The 26,657-nt window shown below is 35.2% G+C and overlaps 1 protein-coding gene across 2 annotated transcripts in view; it reads right to left on the bottom strand.

Annotated features, from left to right (window-relative positions):
- The window catches only part of CDC73 (cell division cycle 73), a 97,974-nt gene that overhangs the window by 41,681 nt on the left and 29,636 nt on the right, over positions 1-26,657 (bottom strand). For both annotated transcript variants that reach the window (XM_037497316.2, XM_037497317.2), the window contains exon 10: positions 25,882-25,946. In XM_037497316.2, coding sequence (XP_037353213.1) covers positions 25,882-25,946 — 65 coding nt within the window. The remainder of the gene's footprint in view (positions 1-25,881; positions 25,947-26,657) is intronic.

Consider the following 26,657-nt stretch of genomic DNA (forward strand, 5'->3'; position numbering starts at 1 on the left):
CAGACAGGTAGCACTTAGAAATTATAAAAAGTGTTGCTTCTTTTGAAGCATAATTGATCATTTAAAAAAAAAAAAAAAAGGAGCACTGTACTCATAACCTCTACTGGTTAGTCACCTACTGTTTTGTGATAAAGTGGTAATTTTTATCCAGCTGATTCCGGTTGGAGGTTTTCTAGTATTTTCCCCCCTTTTCAGTTTTTACTGCACAATAACAAAATTTAACTATTAATATAGCTATAAGGAATCTATGGAGAAATCTATCCTGAACATACAACTCTAACATACTTCACAAAACATAAATATATCATGTAACATTTCTCTTAAAAGACAGGTAATGTACATCAAAACATGAAAAAGAAATATCTGAACTACAGAAAGAAAACTGTCAATGTACAGTCCATGAACACTCATGCACACAGCCTCCTCCAATCATGATACAACTATCAACCTAACTACTTTCAAGATACAACTTGCCAGGAATAAGGAAAGCATTACTATATCTACAGGAATTGATTCCTCTTCCTTTGTAACATCAAGATTCTGAGCAAAAGGACATCTAAAGCTAAAGCAATTGCCTATTTATTGATCAAATTATTTCAATGTGCAGCTGAATCCTACAATTTAATTTTTAGTCTGACTTAAGACAAAATCCAAAAGACACAAAAAAATGAAAATAGAGCAACAGCACCATAAAAAACATTAAATAACAAAAAGTTGTAACGTCGCATGCAAAATGTTAAACTCATGCTTTGCTTTTTATAAATAATTACATATTTAAAAGATACTAAAATATATCCAACATAATAAAAAATGTTTGATTCATCTAACTAAAATGCTATTAAAAACATGTATTTGAATACAGGTAACAAAAAGAATTAATGAGCAACACTGGTGGCAATGAGAATTCTCTAATAGACAACCAATTTGATAAAAGTCTATAAAAATCACATTATAGCAATACCGTAAAAAATTTCTTTAAAGGAATTTATAAAACCCTGTTCCCAACTCCAATTTAAAAAAAATACCACTAGGAAATCAAAACTACAAGAAATCACCATAAGAATTATTCTGTTAACCAAAATCTTAACTGCCAGACAAAAGAGTAAAAGAACACTCTCTTAGTCCATCCTTATGATTCAGCAACAGCTCGCAAGTGAATAATCTCAGGGGTCTCAGTAGTAGTTAGTAAAACAAGGCAGCAGTATTCCGCAATTCTGCCTTCACTTTATAATAACAGCACTTTTATGTTTTATGTGAAGAAATTCCATGTCAGAGTTCATTTGAAAAAGACTTTCCATTACTTTTTGAGATCAACCATCAATGATTCTTAAACTGAGTAACTTCAGAAAAAAGAAATATGTGTTTTCTTATATAGCATCCAATAGAGCAACTAACTCAAAAAGAATTCAGAAAATCAGTCAAAAGATTAGAATAATAAGTCACATATATAATGTGACAACAATATACAAGGAAAATAATTCACAAAAGCAATATAAAATAAGGAATAAATCACAACATTAGAAGTACTTCTATAAAGTTAAAATAATTTAATTACTATATATTTAAATAATATATTTAAATAATTTAATTATATTTAATATTATTTAAATAAAATAATACTCAACAATCATACACATTCAAGGGAAAAAAAGGTTTTTTTATATATATATATACACACACACACACACACATATACACACACACACAAAAGTATTTGTCAGTTTTTATGTGCTCACATACAGAAATCTCTTTTTTAAATTTTTTTTAAAGATTTATTTATTTATACAAACACTGGGTACAGTCAGAAGTGCAGGAGGGTGAGAGAATTCACCAGAGCGGGGAGCAGAACAGACAGACTGACGAAATACACTGCTGAGAGGAGCAGCGGGTGCAGCAGAAGAGGTCTGTGCACCATCTGGAACCCTCACCGGCCAGCCGGGGATCGAACCTGGCGCTGCAGAGGCTGCAGGCAGCTTCACAACCCAGCGCTCAACCACTGCGCCACAGGGGAGGCCCAGAAATCTCTTATCGCTTCCGGGTTTTGTCATATTTAGGAAAGTTTACTCTTCTCACAAAATATAAAGAAATTTACTTTTTTTCTCTCTAGAATTGGTGGTAATTTGTAGAAAATGGAATAATAAAAATTTTTCTTCACATTTTTCTGTATTTTTGCAATTCTAGGTTTAGAATCAGTGAAAAATAAAGTGATTAATAAAATAATGAGCTTCATATCTGAGTTACTTGTATTGTATCTTGTATAATTAACACATAATCACTGTGATCACTAAATATTTTAATTCAATAAACTTTAAAATCTGAAAGTATTTCCAAGAGTTACACATGATAATTACAATTTTAATGAACTGACTGTACTGAAAGTTTTTTAAGAGATACCTTTCAATCAAGCATTTTTTTGAGAGTCTATAATTCCAAATACAGAATGATAACCAGATAACGTGTAGTCTATTTTTAATTAGATCTGTTCCTCAATCATATAGCAGAATAATTTTCAAAAAGACTGAAGGACTGAATGTAAATAACAAACCAATTCTAGAGAGAAAAAAGTATATTTCTTTATATTTCGGGAGAAGAGTAAACTTTCCTAAATATGACAAAACCCGGAAGCAATAAGAGATTTCTATATGTGAGCACATAAAAACTGAGAAAATACTTTTGCTAGCAACAAAAACATCATCCAACAACTTTAAAGACAAATGATGAACTGGAAAAATATACTGGCAACCTATAAATGCTTATATCCCCACTGTACTAAAAAGAAAGCTATGGATACAAATAGGAGGAGGAAGAAGGGAACCAACATTCTGAGAGAAAAATGGTGGAAAAAAATATTAACAGGTTATAGCGAAAAATTGTATGACCTCCCCCCCAAAACATGGTCAACCTTAGCCATAGAGGAAGGCAAATAAAACTTCATTAAACCATTCTTCACCAATCACATGAATAAAAAGTAAAGCTGACATCATACTCTTTTGGTAGATGTGTGGGAAAACAGGACACTGATACATGCTAGTGATTACCAAAGGCACAGTTTTTAGTTGAGGAGAATTTAGTAACATTCTGCAGTGCCACATAAGTTACCCTCCTTTACTCTTCAGTCTTGCATCTAGAACTCTCTCCCCAAAATAAGGTGATAGCAAGATGAAATAAAGTAAGCATAAAACTAATCGTTGAGACAAGATATGGAAGGCAAACTAAATGTCTACGCAAAACGAACCGGTTAAATAAACCAAGGTATACCACAACCTATCTAGATTATATGTCCCATTGTCTCATAAGTAAACAGTAGTATTATCATTGTATTTTGAAGATATTATTGAAACGTTATAAGATAAAGCAAACAAGTGTGCTAATGTTTAGGAAATGTTATGAATGAATTGTTTGATCATCCATTTATTCATAAAAAACTATGTATTTTGTAAAATAGGTGTGGAAGGGCAAAGTTATTGAAAAATGAACAGTTATTACTTAATCTCAGAGATACCACCATGAAATGATAAATCAGATAAATGAGAATATATACTGGTTGAGTGGTTACACACAATTTGTCAGGATTAGGTGGATAGCAGGAAATACTGCGGGGAACACTGTATCTGAAAACGAAAAATAACAGATTTAAAAATCTGGATGACCACCAATGCCTAAACAAAGAGAACATAGAGAATCATCTTTTGCAAGAATTAGTAAGTCTGCAAAAGCTTTGGCGTAGAATGGATGTAAATATACAGCTTGTTAGGGTATTAAAAAGAAAAAAAGTTGAAAGTGAGAATGTAAGATTTGAGAAATAATGTGTGGTGATTCTCAAATTCTAATCCTAGAGAAAAATAGGACTTCAATCAGCTGGAGATGCCCTCCTCCTAAATAAAAAAAAAAAAAAATTATATTCTTTTGAAATTCTAGAAAATTCCTACCCTGACAGATTTCCTTTGAGAAGCTACTCCACCCTCAATTTAGAAAGACTAATCAACATACACTGCCTTGCATTGTTAGAGCTAAGAGAAAGAACTACTTCTAGGAATTTGAATCTTGAGTGAAATGAACAATACTCAACCACACACATACACACACACACACAAAAGGGTGATACTAACTCATTTACACTTCAGTATCCTAAAGAAATTATCTGTTAATTTCAGCTACCTAAAGCTCCAGAGCTGCTACGGCTACTGTCCCTTCTGTCACCTGCAGAAGAACCTTCATTTTTAAAATTGGAAAACTTTCCATTTTATTAGACAAAATTCTCCAATACATTTTTGTTTGCTGCACTTAAGTGTCAGATTTTTGCATGTAACCAAAGAATTCTAACATAAAAGAAAACCCACTACCAGCATATTTTGCAGTAATAAAATTGCTCCTAGCTCCTATGATGATTCCATAGAGTTAGGTAATGCCCTCTGTGTGCTTTGCCCTCTGAACAAATCAGAAGTGCAAAGGGATCCAAGAGCACTTCTCATTTAGAATAAAAAGGTGAAAAATTTATACTGATCATAATCTATACCCATGGCCAGGCTTCAAAAAAGCAACAAAGTGGTTTTTGTGCACACAATATAATACAACTTAGGCTGTGTGGCTATGAATACTTACCACTGAGGAGGGAGTCGGGAAACAAGATTTGGAGCCTGTGCTCCTAAGGTCAAACCACCATGAAGGAGAGCCCATCTGTCACCAAGTAACCACAAAAACTACTGCCTGATACACTATAAAATGCCAAGCTGAGAGAGAACTGGACAGTGGACAATAATGTTTCACAACACTGTTTCACATTTGCTATTTAAAAATGCATTCCTTTATCCTAAAACATATACAATGTTGTAAGCCAATGTAACCTTAATAAAAAGAAAATCAACACCTTCATTCCTTTATCAGAGGTATGTTTATCCCTTGACAAGCCAAAAAAAAAAAAAAAAAAAAAAACAGCTATACTCTTCTTCTAGATTCCATAAAAGAAAATGATTCCTCTAACATGGAAGAAAAAAAAGTAAACTTGTCAACTTCAACAAAGACAAGCTAACTTGATATTTACAAAAATAAGTTATTAACCAAAGTTCATAAGCATAACCCCAAATTTAAAAGCACTTACATATCTGAGTATCTACAGGTGTCTTTAAGTGTCACATATTTAACAATATATTTAAACTTAAATGATACTCCTTCATCGCCAAATTTAATTTCTTTTCAGCATTTTATATCTCAGTGAATGGCTCTCTACTCAGTGGCCAAGTGTTGTCCTTGCCACTTCCTTTTCTTGTTTTCAGCCATACCTATCTTGTCCGAAGACCTAAAATTCTAATAGAACTGCCATCCACTTCTCATTTTACCCCTCTAGCAGTTCAAGTGAGAGCTGCTTAACTGAATTACTGCAGTGCCTTTACAACCTTGAATTACAAATATGCCTTTCCTCATACCCATATAATGTTTCCCATACTACAGTCAAAATGGTACTTTGAAAACACAAAGCTACTGCCATCATTCCACTGCTTCAATGGCTTCCCAATGTTCTATGCCAAACACTAAAATCCTTGGCTAGCTCCAATAACCATGAATAATTCTCTTCATTGTTAAGGCTAATCTCTACCCAATCTTTTCACCTCATTACTGACATACACTTAATTCTATAAACTATGCTCTATTTGCTCTATTTTCTTCAAGATTGATTTTAAAAGCAATAATTTGGTTTTCTAATCCTAGACCAGAAACTGCAAATTGAAATCTGACTTAATAAAGCAGCCTTACTCTTTAAACATTGGTTTAAAACATTTTTGGTTTAAAACATTTCACAGAATTTGAAAGGAAGACTTGTTAAGGTGTCAAAACAAGTTTTCTCTATAGTGATAAAGTTCATCCACTGATTTGGATATGGGATCACACACAATGCAAATAAATAACAAGTAAGTAAGGAAATGTTGGCAATAAAGAAAGTACATAGGGCCTCCCCAGTGGCGCAGCGGTTGCGCTGGGTTGCGAAGCTGCCCGCAGCCTCTGCAGCACCGGTTGGATCCCCCGCTACTCCCCGGACTCCGGAGGAGGGTCCCACATGGCACGCAGACCTCTCCTGCCGCCCGCTGCTCCCCTCAGCAGTGTACTTCCACCCTTCTGCCTGCTCTGTTCCCCGCTCTGGCTCTGGTGAATTCTCTCACCCTCCCGTGCTTCTGACTGTACCCAGTGCTTGTATAAATAAATAAATAAATCTTTTAAAAAAAAGAAAAAGAAAGTACATATATTCTGAAAATAACTATAATCAGTTACACAAACTTTAAATCCCTACCAACTTGTACTATACAAAAATGGATTTATAAACAACCAGTTAATCATGAGTTGGGAAGCAAAGTGAAAATGCTGATAAAAAACTTACCAAATGTCACACAAGTTTCAAGTGTCTTTATATCACGGTGCATTTTTCAGCAGGGAGCAAGATGCTTAAGAGCATGAAGTGACGTGGTGACTTTCCTCAATAGAAACTCAATACAGATGAAACTTCTACTCATTGTTTTCCAAATAGAACAATTTTACCATGTTAAATTCTAGAACAATAACATTAAGCCAACGGAAATTCTTGAACCCATTCCTCCTTCAAGAAACATCCAAAACCCCATTCATTCGATATTTACCGAGAGCCTGGATTTCAACACGAGTTGCAGATACAATGACAAACAAAAAACCATTAAGTTTTTGAGATAACATTCCTTTGACAGAAAATGCCATTTATCAAATCTTCATAAAAATAAACAGGAACACCTGTCGTATTTGTCATAAAGGAAAGATTCACAATGTCTGCAAGCATGTAATAGGGCATCTGAAATAATCTACACTACCCATGGTCAGAAAAGCCTTTTCTGAGGAAATGTTCAAGCTAACACCTACAAGATAACTAAATGTTAAACAGGCAAAGGGAGAATAATACCAGGAAGAGGAAACAATATGTACAATGGCCCTGAGGTAGGAAAAACCATGATGCAAAAATGAAAAGGAAGACTGGTACGAAGTAATGCCAGAAAAGAAAGGGACAGCTAAAACTACTTGAAGACTTATAACACAGATTAATAACTGTGGCTCTTAATTCTAAGAGCAATGGAAAGACCCTGATGAACTGGTAATATATGCAAAATAGAAACTGAAGCTCATTCATGCTTGATGCCCTCCATCTTCTTAAGCATTTGAAGCACACTAGCTGCAATGTAAAGAACAGATTGAGGAACAATATGAGTGATGTTGAGTAGCTCAATTAGGAGACTATTACATAATCCAGAAAGATATAAAAGTACTTTGGATCAGAAGAATGATAATAATGTGGAAATAAGAATCTCCAGAAATGTTAGGAAGTAAATTCAATAAGCATTCATGTTGTCTGGATATTGGAAGTGAAGGAGTGGGAAATAAGAGGCAAGAATGGTAACTAAGATTATCATCTTAGTAACTAGGATTACCATCCACTCAAGTAATGAGTCATTTACTAAAAGAGAAAGCACTACATAAGGACCTGAAACACCAGGAATGACAAAGAGCCATCAAGAAATGCATACAAGGATTCGTCAAGTAGCACTGAGGATCTATACATATATTACAAAGCATCAATAACAACAAATTTTAACTACTATTTATTCACATATAAAGAATGGAAAGAATGGAAAATGTATATATACATTAAATGTATATATAATGAGCTTAAGAATTATTCACTCATTTCATAAACACTTTCGAGCAACAATTATGTGCCAAGGACCCTAGTCTCAGTACTGTGGATATAGTGGAAGGCAAGATGTGGTTCCTAACTTCAGATCCTTATATTCAAAGAAAGTTATCAAAGTAAACAAACAATATACCTCTAAATCATAAACCAGTTACCGCAAAAAAAAAAAAAAAAAAAAAAAAAAACCACTAGAAGAAAAAAATCTTGGAGATCTTCCTGAGACAGTAAACTTTGTACTGAACTCTAAATTATGAGAAGTCAGTCTTCTAAGGGAAAGTAGAACGGTCTAGGCAAACAAAATGAATAGGCAAAGGTCACAAAGTGGAGAGCAGGGCCTCCCTGGTGGCTCAACAGGTTAAGTCGCAGCTCTAGGAAGCTATCCACAGCCACTGCAGTACAAGTTTGATCCCCAGCCAGGGAGCTGACCCACAGGGTGGGTGCAGCAGACCTTTCCTTTCTCGCCTGCCGCTCCCCTCAGTCGATCTGCCTGTTCTGCTCCCCACTCTGACTCTGATGAATCCTCTCACCCCCTGCACCTCTGGCCTGTACCCTAGTTCTTGTATGCATAAATAAGTAAATCTTTAAAAAAAAAAAAAAGGAAGTGGAGAACATTAACATGTCTGTAGAAAAACAGAAAAAGTCAGTGAAACAGAACTGTACTCTTCTCACCAGCAAATCACCATTACAAATAATTTTACTCATGTGTTTTGATTACATTTGTCATTAACAAACTTAAGGAAATCTGATTTATCTCTTTACATAAATACTTACATCACTTCTTTGATTTTGTCCACTGGCCTGCAATATTTACTATCTGGGCCTTTACCAAAAACATTCTGCTAATGCCTGATTTAAAGCACTACACTTGAACATTTTTGAAATCAATGAAGATTAGAAAAGGCAATAATGATAAAAAAAAAACACACTATGTTAATATTATACTAATTCTTCTACATTAATTACTTTTGTTCATACCTACATTAAAAACAGATTCACACTTAAGTTTGCAAGAGTTAGCTCAGATAAGCAACACTGGTTTTGGAAATTAGCTTCTGCTACAGACTTGATAAAATTAACATTGATAAAACTTGGTAAAATCAACAGACCTGAGTTAAAATTAACATTACAAAACAGAGCTTATATCTGAAAACTCACTGTGTAAAAAATAGGTTGCTTATTTTTATAGATAAGCACCAAAAATCAATATGGTATATGAGAAGTCTAAATAAAAATAGTACTTTTTCACTGTAAACCAAATACAAATGTTAGCATACTTATTCTAAATGAACCAACAGAGACCTCAAACACATTTTTTTTAGTGAAATTTGTGCAATCATGGAAGGAAGGGACTACATGGGGATGGGGGGATATGCAATTATATGCATACAAGAGAAAATACTCATACGTCTCAATTTGTACTTTAATTATATATTTTTTGTGCTCATTTTGACTGTATTCTAAATCTCAAGTACTTTGATACTTAAATTGTAAATTTTTATAGCATTAAAATTATTGAATTGGGACGGTGGGATTTAAGCCACCTTCTTAATTTGATTAAGAATCTGGAAAAACATGGCCTCCCATGGTGGTGCAGCGGTTGAGCGCTGGGCTGAGAAGCTGCCCGCAGACTCTGCAGCACCGGTTTGATCCCCGGCCACCGGCGAGGGTCCCACATGGCACAAGAGACTTCTCCTGCTACACCCGCTGCTCCCCTCAGCAGTGTATTTCATCAGTCTGCCTGTTCTGTTCCCCGCTCTGGCTCTGGTGAATTCTCTCACCCTCACACGCTTCTGACTGTACCCAGTGCTTGTATGAATAAATAATCTTTAAAAAAAAAATCTGGAAAAACAAAAGATAGATAGAAATAAGTGATTCCCACAATCCAGTAGGAAATTCATGACCTTATTGCCTCTTCTAAATCAACAAAACAAACATGGCTAACCAGACTTACACTTTTGACCTCTAAGCAGGTTATCTACCATTGCCTACCTTCTGTTATAGACATCTACATTATGAATTTTAAATTCAAAGAGCTACTTCGTTCACTAGCACCTTTAACAAATCAAAAAGAAATTAAATTTTAGTCCTAAAGCTGAACCACTGATTTGCCTATCTTAAGAAATGATACATCACTTCCATGTGGAGAGGAAATGGTTAGAAAAATCAATAAGGAAAAGAAATCACAATGGCAAATGATAACAAAGTCTGTCTAAGTAGTGACCAAGGATGAAGATTCCCTGATCTTGCATTAGGACTTTCTTAATTGAAGAGAAACAATTATCATGGCATCTTATACTAATAACATAAAATATTCCAAGGATGTCATTTAATGTGCTCATTTGCAACCATATCATTATACTATGATTCCCATCTAGTTTCTTTTCACAGAGAACGTGTATGTAATAGAAACAGGATCTGGGCATCAAATTAATTAAATATGATTAAATCAACTATATTGGAATTGATGAATTGCATTTAGCATTCCAAGTGCTAGCCCTTATAAGTTCCAATCTCTCCTGGTATACTATTACTTAGTTTCTCCATCTTTCTATGACCTATTGCAAATTATTATGGAAATGCTGCCCTATGAAGTGACTTAGGATCCACACAGCTGATCTTTCCTGGGAACCTTCTGCAATGCTGTTCATCTCCAGCATTTATCCTTTGATCTGTTACATCAACAAAGACAATGAAAATTCTTTCTATACTTCAAAAAGAGATGTTACAACTATGGATTGGTCTTAAGTGATCCACAAAGGGGTACCAACTTAAATATTAATGTAAATACTACTAGTTTGGGGCCTCCCTGCTGGAGCAGCGGTTAAGTCTCAGGGCTGTCAAACTACTGCCAGCCACTGTGGCATGAGTTCAATCCCCAAACAGGGCGCTGACCCACATGGCACAGCAGACCTCACCTGTTTCACCAACTACTCCCCTCAGCAGTGTATTTCAGTAGATCGGCTTGTTCTGCTCCCCACTGTCTCTGGTGAACCTTCTCACCTCTCCCAACCTTTGGCCCACACCCGTGTTCTTGTACACTATAAATCTTACACTACTACTATCCCTCCCCGGTCTGGCGCAGCGGTTTGGGCTGCGCTGCCCAGCGGTTGAGCACTGGGCTGCGAAGCTGCCCACAGCCTCTGCAGCCGGTTCGATCCCCAGCCGCTGCCGCCGGGCGAGGGTCCCACATGGCGCGCAGACCTCTCCTGCCGCCCGCTGCTCCCCTCAGCAGTGTACTTCATCAGTCTGCCTGCTCTGCTTTCCCCTCTGGCTCTGGTGATTTCTCTCACCCTCGAGTGCTTCTGGCTGTACCCAGTGCTTGTATAAATAAATAAAATAAATCTTTAAAAAAAAAGAAAAATTACTACTAAAATGCCATGCTAAAACACATTTTATAGGGCCTCCCCTGGTGGCACAGCAGTTGAGAGCTCTGCAATGCCAGTTTGATCCCCGGCCGCCGGCAAGGGTCCCACATGGCGTGACAGACCTCTTCTGCCATGCCCGCTGCTCTCCTCAGCAGTGTATTTCATCAGTCTGTCTGTTCTGTTCCCTGCTCTGGCTCTGGTGAATTCTCTCACCCTCCCGCGCTTCTGACTGTACCCAGTGCTTGTATAAATAAATAAATAAATAAATCTTTTTAAAAAAAAAAAAAACACATTTTATAAATTCTTCTATACCTTGACTATTTTTTTACTGATGTAATTTACATATTTCAAAAATACTAATAATGACTCAAAGTTTAGAAATAAATCAAAAGCATATTCTAAGTTTCCCAAAAATCGGCAACTACCAATTTTAGAAAGTATTGAAACAATTATATAATTATATCTGTTTTTCTTATATCTATGTCTACAAATCTCTATTTGTGTTATAGCTATATTTGCATAATTATATTCATAGTTAATCCAGATGAAGAAAATGTTGGCAATATCACTGAATTTAAATATTTAAGCTTTTAAAGTTACTTCTCCTGTTAAGGTAACTTTTGTAGGGAAAAAAATGTAATGATATATACTAAAGTTGTTGATGATTTATAACGTACCCATAAATTTACTATTAGAATGGCTAAGTATTATATTATGACTATGCATGATAAAAATCAATAATTCCTAACACTGAAAATTTTTGTTAGTCTTTCAAGAAAAATTATAATTATTTAATCATATCAGAAAATGAGTAGTTGGAAGTTTTTTAAAATAAAGAAAACTAGAAGTTTCCTACATGAAGATTTTAGTTTTCTTTAAAATTCTTCCAAAAGGTCAGAGATGCTTAATTTTACTTCTCAAATTTAGTATATTAAAACATACAAGGAATGTGATTCCTAAATGTTTATATAACACATAAGAGAAATGACAGAAAGGTACTTCAAGAAGACTGAACATTTATCTAAAAATACATATTTAGAGAAATGATTGCAAAGATTAATAATGTCCAGAATTCACAACCTAAAAAATGATAAAATACTGAACCATTTTCTGACTGAAATTGCAATTTGTAAAATGTTAAATTGACTTGATTTCAAAAATTAATTGCTTGGTCTTGCATATTTACATATGCCAAAATCTAAATATAAACAAGTGCTTCTCTCAATGACAACATAAAATGTGACCAGTTCAACAGTGAATTACCTGAATTCTACAGCATTTTGTTTCCAATTAAAACAAAATGAAAATCTTAAAAAGCTTTAATTCCTTAGCATTTCAAATGAATAGATCTTCAAGTTGTTCACAGCAAAGCACCCTTCTGAAATTTCAAATAAGCACTTAGTTTCTAAATAGATTTGTCCAGACCAGAACAAGTAAGAGTTTAAAAACAGATATTTAAAATAAACGTGGGAACAGTCACTCACAGAGGAACATGAGAAGCAGGAAAGACAAGAAGAACAACACTAAAAGAAACATCCATCAAGAAAAAGACCTGGAAAAGAAACCAAAACTTAGAATTAAAGATCAAATGAGGATTTTTTGGGGGGGTTGGGGGAGGGAAGGGATGAACTAACTTGACAATCCATGAATATTAAGATTAAAATACTAAAACAATTTAGAAAGTAAAACTGCAAAGTAGAATTTATACAGAAGATTAGAGATTTATCGAAGATTTCATCAATTTATGAAGACCTAACAATCAGCCAGCAACAACCAACAGACTAGTATCCATCAGAGAAATACAATGAATACCCAAGTATAGCATGTTATTACATACATTAGGGTTTTTTTCCCACATGAATGGATTTAAATTATAGTTATGAAATTAAATACTGAACTGCTATCCTTTTTCCTCAAAGTGATAAAGAGAAGTAATAAAATAAAAGCATGTAATATGTGTTTACAACATCTGTAGTTAGTCTAAAAATATAACGAGTTAAAATTTAAGTGATGAAATACACTCAACATTGTGATATTAATTGTTTTAAAATTAATTGGGATAGAGTTGTGCTGATGAAAATAAATAGAAACTGGAATAAAAAGCTGCACAGTATTATGTCCAAGAAAGATTTAAGGAAAACTAAAATTTGCTTTTGTGCACAGCTGTAACATAGAGCAATACACATGGAACTACAGAGAAGTAACTATAATTAAAGAAAATATATGTAGTCAAACAGAAATTTCATAGTATAAACTTTTATTATGCTTTTAACAAAATGCCATTATATTTCCAAGTTAGTTTCTACTTTCTCCTGGTCTTACAAAGATCAATATTAATAGAATTTGAAACAAGGTAATACTAACATTACTAAAAATTATACAATGGTTTCTAGATTACTTCTGATATATGCACCAATGGTGTCCTATGCTTCTTTCAAAAGCAAGTCCTAGGACCTTTTATATTATTTACATGGCCATTGGTGGATTTAACTTTAAAGAGTATATTACAAGTATTAATACGTCTCTATTTTTGATAAACCAATAATTACTCTTAAATGAAATGGAAATTAATGGAGTTTAATGTACAAAAACTTACACCAAAATTATTGTTATGCAACGGATTCTCAATCTCAGTAAAATATACAAATTGAAAGCTATATTATAAAAATAACATTTATTTCATGTGCATTAAGGTTCCCTGGCATGTATTAATGTACCCTATTGCTATAATTCATTTTTCTTAAAGAACATTAACATCAAAATGCTGATTATGCTGACAAAATATTAAAGTAAAATGAGATTTTAACATTTCTCACCACAAATGTAACAATTTAAGGAGATTAATACCCACCCATCTAAGTGTTCACTCTAAACACTAAGCAACTGAAATAAAATGGTGTTACTGTAGTACTCATTATAAAAGTTTACAAACTATTTTGTGTTTAATATAAAAATAATTCTGTAGTAACTGCAATTTAGTCTATGTTACTATCAAACAGCACTGGGGAAAAAAAACACATGATAAACAAAGTATATCTGTGTATATTTATACCTCAAAACCCAGAGGAAGTTACAATAATACCATGGTTCAGATTGAGAAAACCAAAACCTTACTGCTGCAACAAATAGGGCAACAAATCATAACAGAAGGTTCTCTTATATCCCTGTTATGAAGGCATGGTGCAAATCTTTAACAAGCACAACATTACCAATAAAAAAACCAAAAAGCAAATGGGACCCAAGGGAAGGAGGTAGGACAGTCATACATAGATAAAATAGATTTCCAACTAAAAAAGGTAACAAGAGACAGGAGGAACACTATATAATGATTAAAGGAATACATAACACTAACTAATGCATACTCACCAAACAAAGAAGCACCAAAATATGTAAGGCAATTACTATCAAATCTGAAAACAGACAAGGGAAAAACGCATTCATGACAGGAGACTTTAACATCCACTCTCACCAAAGCACAGATCAAGTAAACAGAAAATAAGTAAGGACACAGTAGCCTTAAACAAAGAATTAGAACATGTGGACATTTATAGGGTATTGTACCCCAAACACTGAATACACATTTTTCTCATGCGCACATGAGACAGTCTCCAGGTCTGACCACACACTGGGTCACAATACATTATCAACAAATTCACTAAGACTGAAATCATGCCAAGCATCTTTTCTGACCTTAAAGGTATCAAGCTAGAAAATCAATCACTGAAACAGGGGAAACCACTAACACATAGAAACTGACCAACATACTACTGAAAGACTGTTGTATTAATGAGGAAAACATCGAAGAAATCAAGAAATTCCTTCAGACAAATGACAGGACACAACCTTTCAAAACATAAAGAACATGGCAAAAGCACATCAAGAAACAGCAAGGAGTTCAATTACATAACCTTATATCTCACCGCAAGGAAACAGAAAAAAACAAATAAAACCAAAGCCTGTAAAAGAAAATAATAAAAATTTATTGTATTTATTAGTTTGGAGAAATAAATGAAATAGGAATCCAGAGTCATGACGAAAAAAAGGGAGACAACTCAAACAGGATCAGAAACAAAAAAGTTATAACAGACATTGCAGAAATTTAGAGGAGAGGATATTTATATGCTAGTAAATTCAGTAACCTAGAAGAGATGGGTAAATTTTGGGAATTACACAACCATCTAAGACTAAATAGGACAGAAATAGAAAATGTGAACAGATTAAGCACAAGCAAGGAAACACAAACAGTAACCAAAACTTCCCCCCCAAAAAAACAAAAGTCCACGATCACTTTCACATCTGACTTCTACCAAAGTTTCAAAGATGAGCTAGTAATACCTATGCTGCTCAAACTCTTTCAAAATACTGACAAAGGCAAATACTTTCAAACGTATCTGATGAGGTCAATAATACCATAATACCAAAATAGGGCAAAGAAAACAACAGAAAAACTGCAGACCAATTTTCTGAATCCAACAGTGCATTAAAAGGATTATGCCAAGGGGCTGCTGTCAGCAGCCACTGCAGCATGAGTTCAATCCCCAGCCAGGTAGCTAACCCACACAGCACAACAAACCTCTCCTGTCTCACCCACTGCTCCCCTCGGCAGTGTATTTTAGTCAGCCCGCCTGTTCTCCTCGCTCTGTCTCTGGTGAATTTTCTCACCCCCTACCTCTGGCCTACACCCAGCTCTTGTATGTATAATAAAAAATAAATCGTATTAAAAAAAGGATTATGCCAGGGACACGGGGTGGTTCAACATCTGGAAATCAACCAGTGTAATTTACCATGTCAGTAAAAGATAAAAACCGTATGATTATAACAATGAATACAGAGAGAGAACATTAAAAAAATTCAACATCTATTAATAATGAAAACTCTTGAAAAACAGAATGGAACATATCTCAAAATACACTGAAGGGCATAAATTACAAATCCAGAGCTAATATCATTCTCAATGGTGAAAAACTGAAAGTCTTTCCACTAAGATCTAGTACAAGACAAGGATATCCACTTTCACCGCTACTGTTTAACACAGTATTGGAAGTCCTAGCTAGAGCAATTAGGCAAGAAAAGGATTTAAAAAAAATACAAATTGGCAAAGTAGTAGTAGCACTATCATTTGCAAAAGATATGATAATATACATCATTTGCAAATGATATGATAATATAAATAACCCTGAAGATATCACTGAGAAACTTAACAGTAATTACAAATCAGTTCAGCAAAGTGACACATTACAAAATCAATACCAAAAAAATAAGACATTGTTAAAAGAAACACACAGAGAAATGGAAAGATATTGGATTGAAATGGATTCAAAGGATTAACATTGTCAAAATGGTCATCCGACCCAAAGCAAAGAAATCCCTATTGAAGTTTCAATGGCATTTTTCAAAGAAATACAACATTACTGAAATTCATATGGAACCACAAAAGAACCTGAAAATCAAAGCAATCCTAACAAAAAAAAAATAGGAAGAGTAGGCCTCCCCGGTGGCGCAGCGATTGAGCTCTGGGTTGCGAAGCTGCCCGCGGCCTCTGCGGCGCTGGTTCAATCCCCGGCTGCTCCCTGGCCACCGGAGGAGGGTCCCGCATGGCGCGCAGACCTCTCCTGCCGCCCACTGCTCCCCTCAGCAGTGTACTTCGGTCCTTCTGCCTGCTCTGCTCCCCACTCTGGCTCTGGTGTTCTCTCACCCTCCCGCGCTTCTGACTGTACCCAGTGCTTGTATAAATAAATAAATCTTTAAAAAAAAAAAAAAGAGGGAGAGTAGTGGTGTCACACTTTCAGAGCTCAAACTATACTACAAAGCTATAATAATTAGAACAATTGAACCTGGAACAAAAATACACACACAGACCAATAGAAGTGAGAGCCCAGAAATAAACTCATACAGATATGAACAGTTAATTAAAGACAGAAAAAGTCAAGAATAAACTCTAGGGTAAGGAAAGTCTCTTCAATAAGGAGTGCTGGGAAAAACAGGACAGCTGCATACAAAAGAAATAAATTAGACAACTATCTCACATCATACAAAAATCAAAACAGATAAAAAAACTGATGTTAAGAGCTGAAGTCAGGAAATACATAGAAGAAAATACAGGCGAAACACTCCATGACATATGCTTCAGAGATTTGTTTCTCTATCTCTAGCAGCAAGGAAAACAAAACAAAATATCAACAACTGGGACTACATCAAACTAAAAAGTTTCTGTACAATGAAAGAAACCATCACTATAAAAGACCCTAGTGAATGGGAGAAAATATCTGTACACCATACATTTGAACAAGAGGCTGATATCAAAAATCTAAAAAGAACTCATCAACTCAACCAAAAGAAAATAAATAACCCAATCAAAAAACATATAAAAGAGCTAAATAGACACTTCCCCAAAAAAGATAAACAGATGGCCAATACTAACATGAAAAAAAATCACTTATTAAAAGGAAAAGCAAATCAAAACCACAATGAGATACCACACAAACCTTTAAGAATGGCCCATATCAAAAAGACCAGAAACAAGTGCTAGTGAGAATGCAGAGATAAAAAAGAAAAACAAAACACTCAGACTGTTGTTGGGAATGTAGACTTGCCCAGAACCTATGGAAAACAGCATTGACATTTCTCAAATGATTAGAAGTGGATCTGCCATATGACCTAGCAATTCTACCCCTAGGTACTTACTGTAAGAATACAAAATTACTAATTCAAAGAAACATGTATGGGCATTTACAATAACACTATTTGTACAGAAACATGTACATGTTTACAGTAGCACTATTTACAAGAGCCTAGCTATGGAAATAACCTAAGTGCCCAAATAGAGATGAGAAAACCAGAAAGCAGTGGTATATATACAAAATGGAATACTACTCAGCTATATAGAAATAAATTCTTACAATTTACAGCAACATGGATAGAGCTGCAGGGGATGACGCTAAGTGAAGTAAGTCAGGAGAAAGACAAACACCAGATGTACCAGATGGTATAACTTACATGTGTAATGTAGAAAAATCAAAGAGTCAGATAAAGTCAAAAACCTTAGAAAACTGACAACAGAACTGAAGTTATGGGACTACATGGTTAGGGGAAGTACTGGAAAACCAAGTGGGAAAGATGCACAGAGGACTATGGTAGAGGACTATAGGTGTTTTGTAGTGGGTGTGGTGTGGTAACAACACTTGAGGGAGGAGATTCTCTATCTCTAACGTACAAACAACATGTAAACCAAGGCTACCACAATAAAATAATCAAAAAAAAAATTACTAGGGGAAAACTATCAAAAGGAAGTAAGTGGTATTTTCAGTACAGAGAAAAATAAATTGCATATTCAAATTATTGCAGGAATCTTAGGCAAGTTCATCAAAATGCAGATAAAATTCACTGTACAAAATCATAACATGTTAACATTTAAAGATTACTTCAGTAAAAGTGGTAAAAGTATAAAAATAATTTGAGAGCTTTAAACATATAATAGGTTCCTGGCCTCCCTGGTGGTGCAAGGGGTTAAATCTCAGCACTATAAAGCTATCGCCAGCCACTGCAGCACTGAGTTCAATGCCCAGCCAGGGGATAATCCTGGCGCAGCAAACCAATCCTGTCTTGCCTGCTGCTCCCCTCAGCAGTGCAGTTCAGTAGATCTGCCTATTCTGTCTATCTATCTCCCCACTCTGTCTTTGGTGAATCCTCTCACCGCCCCCCACCCCCCACAACTCTGGCCTACACCCCAGTTCTTGCATCCATAAATAAAAATAAATCTTAAACTAAATAAAAAATAAATATATAATAGATTCCTGGAATATAAAAAAGGCAAGTTTTGAAAATTATTTCAAGTGCAATATAATATTCTCAGAATAGTATGCCAATCTACATAAGGAACACAGAAAATTATGATTTATAAAAATACTCCACCCATAATTCTGTGATCACATATAAAAATTCCAGCACTTTATATAATTTTTGGATCAAAGTGAAGAATTCAAATCTAAAACAATTACACTTCTTTCTATATATGAACTCCAACAGGTAAAAGAAAATGCCCAATCTCACTAAGTAAGTTTATATAACTTCTTTGAAGTAATTCTCTCTGATAGGATAAAGAACGTTACTATAAGATAAACATATACAGCTGTAGCAAAAATATCCCCAATTACTGCAGAGGAAAAGGTTATCATGATATTGATTAAACTTCGAGTGAAAATTCTATCAGTAAGTAATATTAAACATATCAATGAAGTGATAGCTGCCTGTAAGTCGAGACTACATCTAAAATTATAAATTCATAATGTGAAGTGGTCACTTTGTGTTAAGTATTTTATACATAGTTGTCTCTCTCTTAATCCTTGATAACACTATGATGCAAATTCTATTATCTTTATTATAAAATAAAAGCAAGACCACTAATAGAAAGATTAAGTAAGTCTCGGATTCTGGGATTCTAAGGCTGGGATTCAAAGACAAGACTGACTTCAAAGCCTTAAATTTGTGTTGTTTCCAACCAAGGAACTACTTTTTCAGCAAACTACTAGCACTGCCTTAATTTATAGCAGGGATTTTACACTGAAAAATCAAAAGGGTCCAAGCAGGTATTATAAATAAATAAAGGCGGCCAGGTGACAGACAACAGTGTAGTGAGGCCTGTGGTGACAGAGAGAAAATACCATATCTACAAAAGGTAACCTCTGTTAAGATCATTGGGCTGATGTTATTTTAGACTGAGGACCCAGTACCTAGTTATGCCAAACAGCTTTTCAACAGAAGCTAGAAATCCAGAATGTTTATGTGACATACTCTTAGTTTTAAGTATTGGTGAGTAAAATGTTTAATATGTTAACATTAAAGATTACTTCATGTAATCTTTATTTTTTCTTTTTTCCCTCATGTAATCCTTAAAAAAAGAGTGAATAAATGTCTAATAAAACATATATGGCCCACATTTAAATTAATGCAATGAATGATTTCAAAGGTATTCAGAGAAGCTTATGCCAAAGGTGTGCAGAGGCACATATGCTGTCAATGCCCTGGCACGTATAAATACAGACAGGCTGCCTCTATGATGAAGTTTCCTACAGGCATCCTTAAAAATCTACACAGTAACCAGTCCTCTTTTATATCCTTTTTACATGCAATGCTCTTCCTAAAAGGGCTTACTCCTACTTTCTGTTCACTGTTTTTAAAATGTGCTTTCCTGTCATCTCCAACTGAATTCCTATTCAAACTTCAGATCTTATGTCAAGTATTTATTACCTTTGCAATGAATTACAAGTATTACTTCTAACTCCTAAAAACAATTGCCCAATTTTAGGTTCTCATGGCATGAAGTATCTCTCTACATTTGCCACGTTCATAATTTTATATTTGATTGGCTAACTAACGTGCATCTTCCCCAAAAGACCATGAAGTCCATGAGAACATAGGTATTTTGTTCATCTTTGATGCCCTAGCACTTAGCAAACTGCAAGGCACACAGCAAGGACTCAACAAGTATATGCTGAAGAAGAGGAAGGAAGGAAAGGAGTCTAAATAAACAAAGTTCTTAAGTTAATTAACTGTCTCCATCTTCTGCTAGCCTGGATTCTGGAGCTAACTCCAGAACATTACTACTACTAGAGCACTACCATAACCCTTCAAGCAGTCATAAACAAGCTAATCAACAACCACATGAAAACGAAGGAAGCTTTATAAAACAGAGGGAAGGAGAAGGAGGTTAATACATATACTCTCCTGCTTAAAAAAAAAAAAATAACCTTATGGAAACACAGTTTCTAAAGCTTTCTGAAAAGTGAAAGCTGATGGTAATATTTTATATTACAGATACTGGAAATCCATGCAAATTTGCTTACTATCAAGAAAATGGTTCTCTCCAAATTACACTTAAACGTGTAAGATATTGTAAGAACAAGTTTGAAGTCAATTCAAACAAGCATCTTAAAGGAAAGTTATTGCTCTGTACAATTTCAGAGTATAAAATGCCTCAAAATTGAAGACAGCAAGGTAATCAGAGTCAATGATATTCAGTAAGAATAAATAATATTCTTGACATTCAATGATAATAATAGTCAATGATAGTAAGAATAAATAAGGGAGGATGTGATCTTTTCACCTAAACAAGCTAGACTGGGAGAATAAAATAAAGTAGTTCTCAACTCAATTACCCAATCCTTGTAAGCCCATTAGTGACATGTGATGCTATCTTCTTCTTCCCTCTCCTGTGGAAACACACATAGGCTGCTTGTCACTACTCAACAAAGAAAGGGCTTCAGAATCTCCTTTTGTTTACTATCCCATGAAAAGGATTGCTAAGTGTCACTTGCCTAGTCTAAGACGGCTCCTTTCACTAAATGAATACATGAAAACATATTATGGTTTTCTCCTCACTGAATGGTATTTATTCCCAATTCAAACTCCTAAGATAGCTTTACTTAAACTATTTATACAACACTTAAGTCCAGTGTTCTTAACAAGAGGGGCAAACTTGGAATAAACAAGGTTGGGGAACAATGAATAGCCCTTCCACTTACATAATGAGTGTGAAAAATGATGAGATTCCTATACTACAATATCTGCTTCATCTACTATTCCTTTATATAGAACCCAAGTAGCACATTTTGGGGAAATACTCTCAACTCAGAGAAATCCTGTGGCAACTTTTCAACACTCAAATGTTGTGCCTCTGGAACCTTCACTGTGAAGTCTGTCTTTTGGCTTAAGTCAAAAGTTAACCAGAAACCAAACTACATACAAGCTTGCAACATTAAAGATACATAACTTCTGTTACTATAATAAATGTCAGTAAGCTAATATCTTCATGAAATAGTACCAAAATATCCTGGGCCTTAATTTCTATAAATGCCAATAACTCATGACACGAAAAATTATAAGAGGAACAATGAGAAGCAATCTCTTAGTGGGTGGCACCCATAGCCAAGTGGATGGTAGAAGGTGGGGCTTTCCAGAAACCACCCCTTGACATGAGTTGGGGATGCTGATGGGAAAGAAGGGCAGAGATGGTGCTTTGGCAGTGAAGCTGCTGAGGCTTTGGCACTTAAACTGTTGGGGCTTCCTTAATAAAACCGTGGCCATCTGGGCAAGTAAAACTGCTGGTGAGGAGGAATGTCAGGAAAAGCCACCAGCTTGCCATGTGCAGCTTCAGCTTGGATCCTGGTCTCTGCTCAAGGGTAGCTATCTGGAGTAAGACAGATGCCATCTAGTCAAAAACCAGCCAATAATTATGATTTCTTGTGCTTGCTCGTGCATGTGCACGCTCACGCTCTCTCTCAGCTCTCCCTTTTCTCATTCCCTATGTAACTAAATCCTGTTACTGTTGTTTCTCCCAGTATATTTGCTTTGACTCATACCCTGCAGTTATCATCACACAGGTAGAGATCCATCAACAAGGTCACTCCCACTGCCTTAGTTTGTCCCATTTCAGTATTAACAAAACACATACTGCCTTCCTCCCAATAACACATCTAGGAAAAATTCACTTACATAAAAATTGGCTGGCCATCTGCATAAGTTAATTTAAAACATCATTCAATAGAACTCTGGAGTCTTAAACAACGTAAAGATATACAGATCAATACTAATGTAAATTGACCCCAACTTCAGTAACTATGCTTATCAACTAGGCATATCAAAACCCTGAAGAACACTGGTAGCAAAGATGAGCTAAACATAAATGAGAAAGGTAGTCACATAAAGCCTTTAACATACATTTTTAACTACTTTGAAAAAAGTCTGAATGGATATCTTAAAAGAAACTTAACTGGAGTATAAGGCAAAAAATTAGTGAAACTCACAAACTCACAAATAAGTAATTACCGAAAAGCGAAAAAAAGGAGACAAAAAGCCCAGAGACCACACTGATCTGGGCAAAATGGGACAGTCTTCTACCACAGAAAGTTCCAAAAATCAAAGAGTCCAGAGAACCACTCACACACCTGTCCTCCAAGAGGTGCCTGAACAGCTCTCCCTTGCTACCTGCCTCACAGTTGCTCCTGGAGTTGAGCAGCCTGGTCTGCTGTGGTCCAGTAGCCCAGGTCCCGGCCCAGGAAAAGTCAAGGTTCCAGGAAAAACACAAGGTCATGGGCTGGCCATGGATCCATGTCTTGCAGCAGGGGAGGAGTGGGAGTGACCCAAGCAAAGGAGAGAGACATGGGGAGCTGGGTGGTGGTAAGTGGGTGGATTATTGGTGGGAGGGCCACACCTTAAGGGGTACAATAACTATACAAAAATGCCCAAAGATGTAAGAAAATATATACATATGTTTTTTTTTAAAAAAAGAATTTCTTTAGCACTTTGAAAAAAAAATTTAAATAAAAGACAAAAACCACTGAATTGGAAAAGTACATCTGAGATTCAAATAAAAATAAATATTAAAGGAACTTCAATGCTTTCAAGTTCAAGGCTCTTTATGTATTTTCTAACAGCTGCTAAAATAAATTGGGTTACGGCACAAAAATTCAAATTGGGTATTAAAATATGAGTACTAGCAATTTGAGAATTGTCTTGTATTTCTATACAATACCTTTTTGTGATTATTTCTATAAAATCACACACCATAATTTATTTAAATTTACTTCTCTTCTAAGTCCATTTAGAAGCAAAATTTCTGATGAGGAAGCAGTCATAGCATTCTCACACTGTTAAATAAGAAGATATCCTGGGCCCTCCCTGGTGGCACAAGGTAAGGTTAAGAAGCAGCCCTATGAAGCTATCTGCAGCCACTGCAGCACCAGTTCAATCTCCAGCCAGGGAGGTGACCAACATGGCACAGCAGACCTCTCCAATCTCGCCCACTGCTCCCCTCAGCAGTGTATTTCAATGGACCTGCCTGTCTCCCCACTCTGTCTCTGGTGAAGCCTCTCACCCCCACCCCGCCCCCCGCATCTCTGACCTATACCCCAGCTCTTGTATGCATAAATAAATCTTTTAAAAAAAAATAAGAAACCTATCCCTGGCTTTTAGTAAAACTTTTGTAAAGAGCATGACCATAAAAACTATCACAGATTTACTATTTATACAGAAACTCTAATGAAACCAATTTCATGTAATTTCAGATGATACAAAAGTAAAAAAAAATTCCAATAACCACAAAAAACTCATTGTGGTGGCTATCCTTATTTTGAAGTATAACAACTTCAGTTCCATAATAATTCAATAATAAGCAAGTTCTGCCCCCTTCCCCACAAAAAGATCAGAAAATCAATTTTAAGAATTCAAGTTAAAGCTTACAGCTGTGATTTATATTTTGAAATAAGGAAGAATTAGGCAAATCTCATGGGGTATATCTAATCTCTTACCACTTTCCCTTCACTCAGCAAACTCTGGAGACATTAGCCTTCCTATTTCTCTCTTGGGCCTCAATTTAGACCCCTGCATTACCTTTCATAGAATGTTCTTCTACCAGGTCTCTCTATTCAGCAGTCACCATCTCAGAAGCCTGACTACTCTTTCTGAAAAAGCTTTATCTATCTTATTCACAGCTATATTTCCAGCAATCAGAAGAAGTTCAGACACAAATATTCAATAAACACTTGTTGAATAAATTAATGCCCATATATAATTTCAATAATACATAAAACAATATCATGACAACTTAAAAACAAATGTTATTAGATATCTAATAATGTCAATTTGACATCCAAGAGAAGATAAAAATGTCATTTTTTAATAATAGTCTTATTTAACTGCTATCTACTTTCAAAAATGAGTAAAGCATAGTAAGATCTCTTCTCTGAAAAATCACAGCCAATACATAATGGTGTCATATTGAATTCTAAAAGATCTGATGATTCACAAAGACAAAAGGAAGTTTGGCATTAGCGTTTTAAATATATATGACTGCTAATACATATGCGTGTTTGAAAGTCTGAAAGGTAAAATGCTATATAAAGATAAAATGCATATATATTCTGTAGGCTACACATACAGAATGAGTATATTATATAATACTAAAATGAGATTAACAGAAATCCTGCTATCTAAGTCCTATCACTGACTAAATAAAAAGTGTAATATGGCTTGATAAGAAAATCTAAAAATAGGAGCCTCCCTGGTGGTGCAGGCGGTTGAGCGCCGCGCTGTGACGCTGTCCGCAGCCTCTTCAGTGCCGGTTCAATCCCTGGAGGCTGCGGAACAACCCACATGGCGAGCAGACCTCTCCTGTCTTGCCCGCTGCTCCCCTCAGCAGTATATTTCGTCAGTATGCCTGTTCTGTTCTCCACTCTGTCTCTGGTGAATCCTCTCACCCTCCCGTGCATCTGGCCTGTACCCCAGTTCTTGTATAAATAAAATAAAATCTTAAAAAAAAAAAGAAAATCTAAAAATAACCATGATCTTCAAGGGATTAAAAAGTAAAGTTTTCTGAAAGTGAACCAGTCTTGAAATTATGGATATCCAAGAATTTGGTTCTGTCAATTATACACTTTTTAAGTATTACATCAACTACCACAATCTGTCATTTAAACGAGCATGAGACATTACATTTTTAAAAACATACGGTATAACGGCAGAGAACTCTTGTAACTTATCTGAACTGGACATCAGTGGTTTAACCAGGCAGCATCCATCCTACATGCAAGTTAACCAAAACAGTTTTTATTTATACTTAATTCAGGTTTCTTTTTTTTTTTAAAAAGACACCCGTGAAATAATCACCTCACAGATCTATCAGCACAACCAGTCATTCAGAAAAAAAGGTTTGAAATAGAAAAAAATTGGAAAACAAAGATATTCTTCAACATCTGCTACTCACATAAAAATGCCTGGGGGAAATGAAAAAAAACTTCTGTAGTCAAAGTAACTTACCGTTACAGACTTCAGTGTCATACCGTGGTAGGTGCCCATAGTGTCAATTTTGAAGCCTTCCGTTTCTATAAAGAAAGGGGGTTTACTCTAAGATTTTATGTATCTCAAGGTGAATAACAAATCTAAAGTAGTAATTTACATTACATCTGACACTTCAATAGCTTTAACTGAGCCTTAAAGCTACTATACATACAGAGTCAAATTACAACCTTGGGAAGAAAAATATCTTCAAAATAGTTTCAAAAGAAAAATTAACACACATCAACAAGCCCATTGGGTAGAAGCGATTAAGATTACCTTTACAATGTAGTCAATAGGCTGGAAATAATTAAAATGATTACCACAACACTGTATAACAGTCAAATTACTTACTCCTAATATTTAATTATAATATCACTAAAAGTATCTAAGACTATGAGATCTTAGGGTTCCAGGACAGAGTCCCAATACGTCTTTCAGTTAAAGGCTGAAAGGTCATGCAGTCTCTGTCACACTACTAAATACTGTTGTAGTAGTGCAAAAAGCAGGATAAACAACATATGTAAACAAAGGAATGAAGTCTGATTTGGCCCATGGAGCGTTGGATTTGGTCTATGAGCTATAATTTGCCAACCCCTACTTCATATAGCTCCTTCCACAAGAAAAATGTTGAAAACGATTTAACAAAAAAAGCCTTTCTACAGAATGTAATCAGAAGATAAGCTTAAGCAATAAATGTAGTCAGCATTACTGCATCAAAGCAATATATCCTTTAATGAAACAAATGGAGAGTTCAG

The sequence above is a fragment of the Talpa occidentalis genome, unplaced genomic scaffold, assembly GCF_014898055.3.
Source record: "Talpa occidentalis isolate TD23 unplaced genomic scaffold, MPIMG_talOcc4v2.1 talOcc4.8, whole genome shotgun sequence".
Lineage (NCBI taxonomy): Eukaryota > Metazoa > Chordata > Mammalia > Eulipotyphla > Talpidae > Talpa > Talpa occidentalis.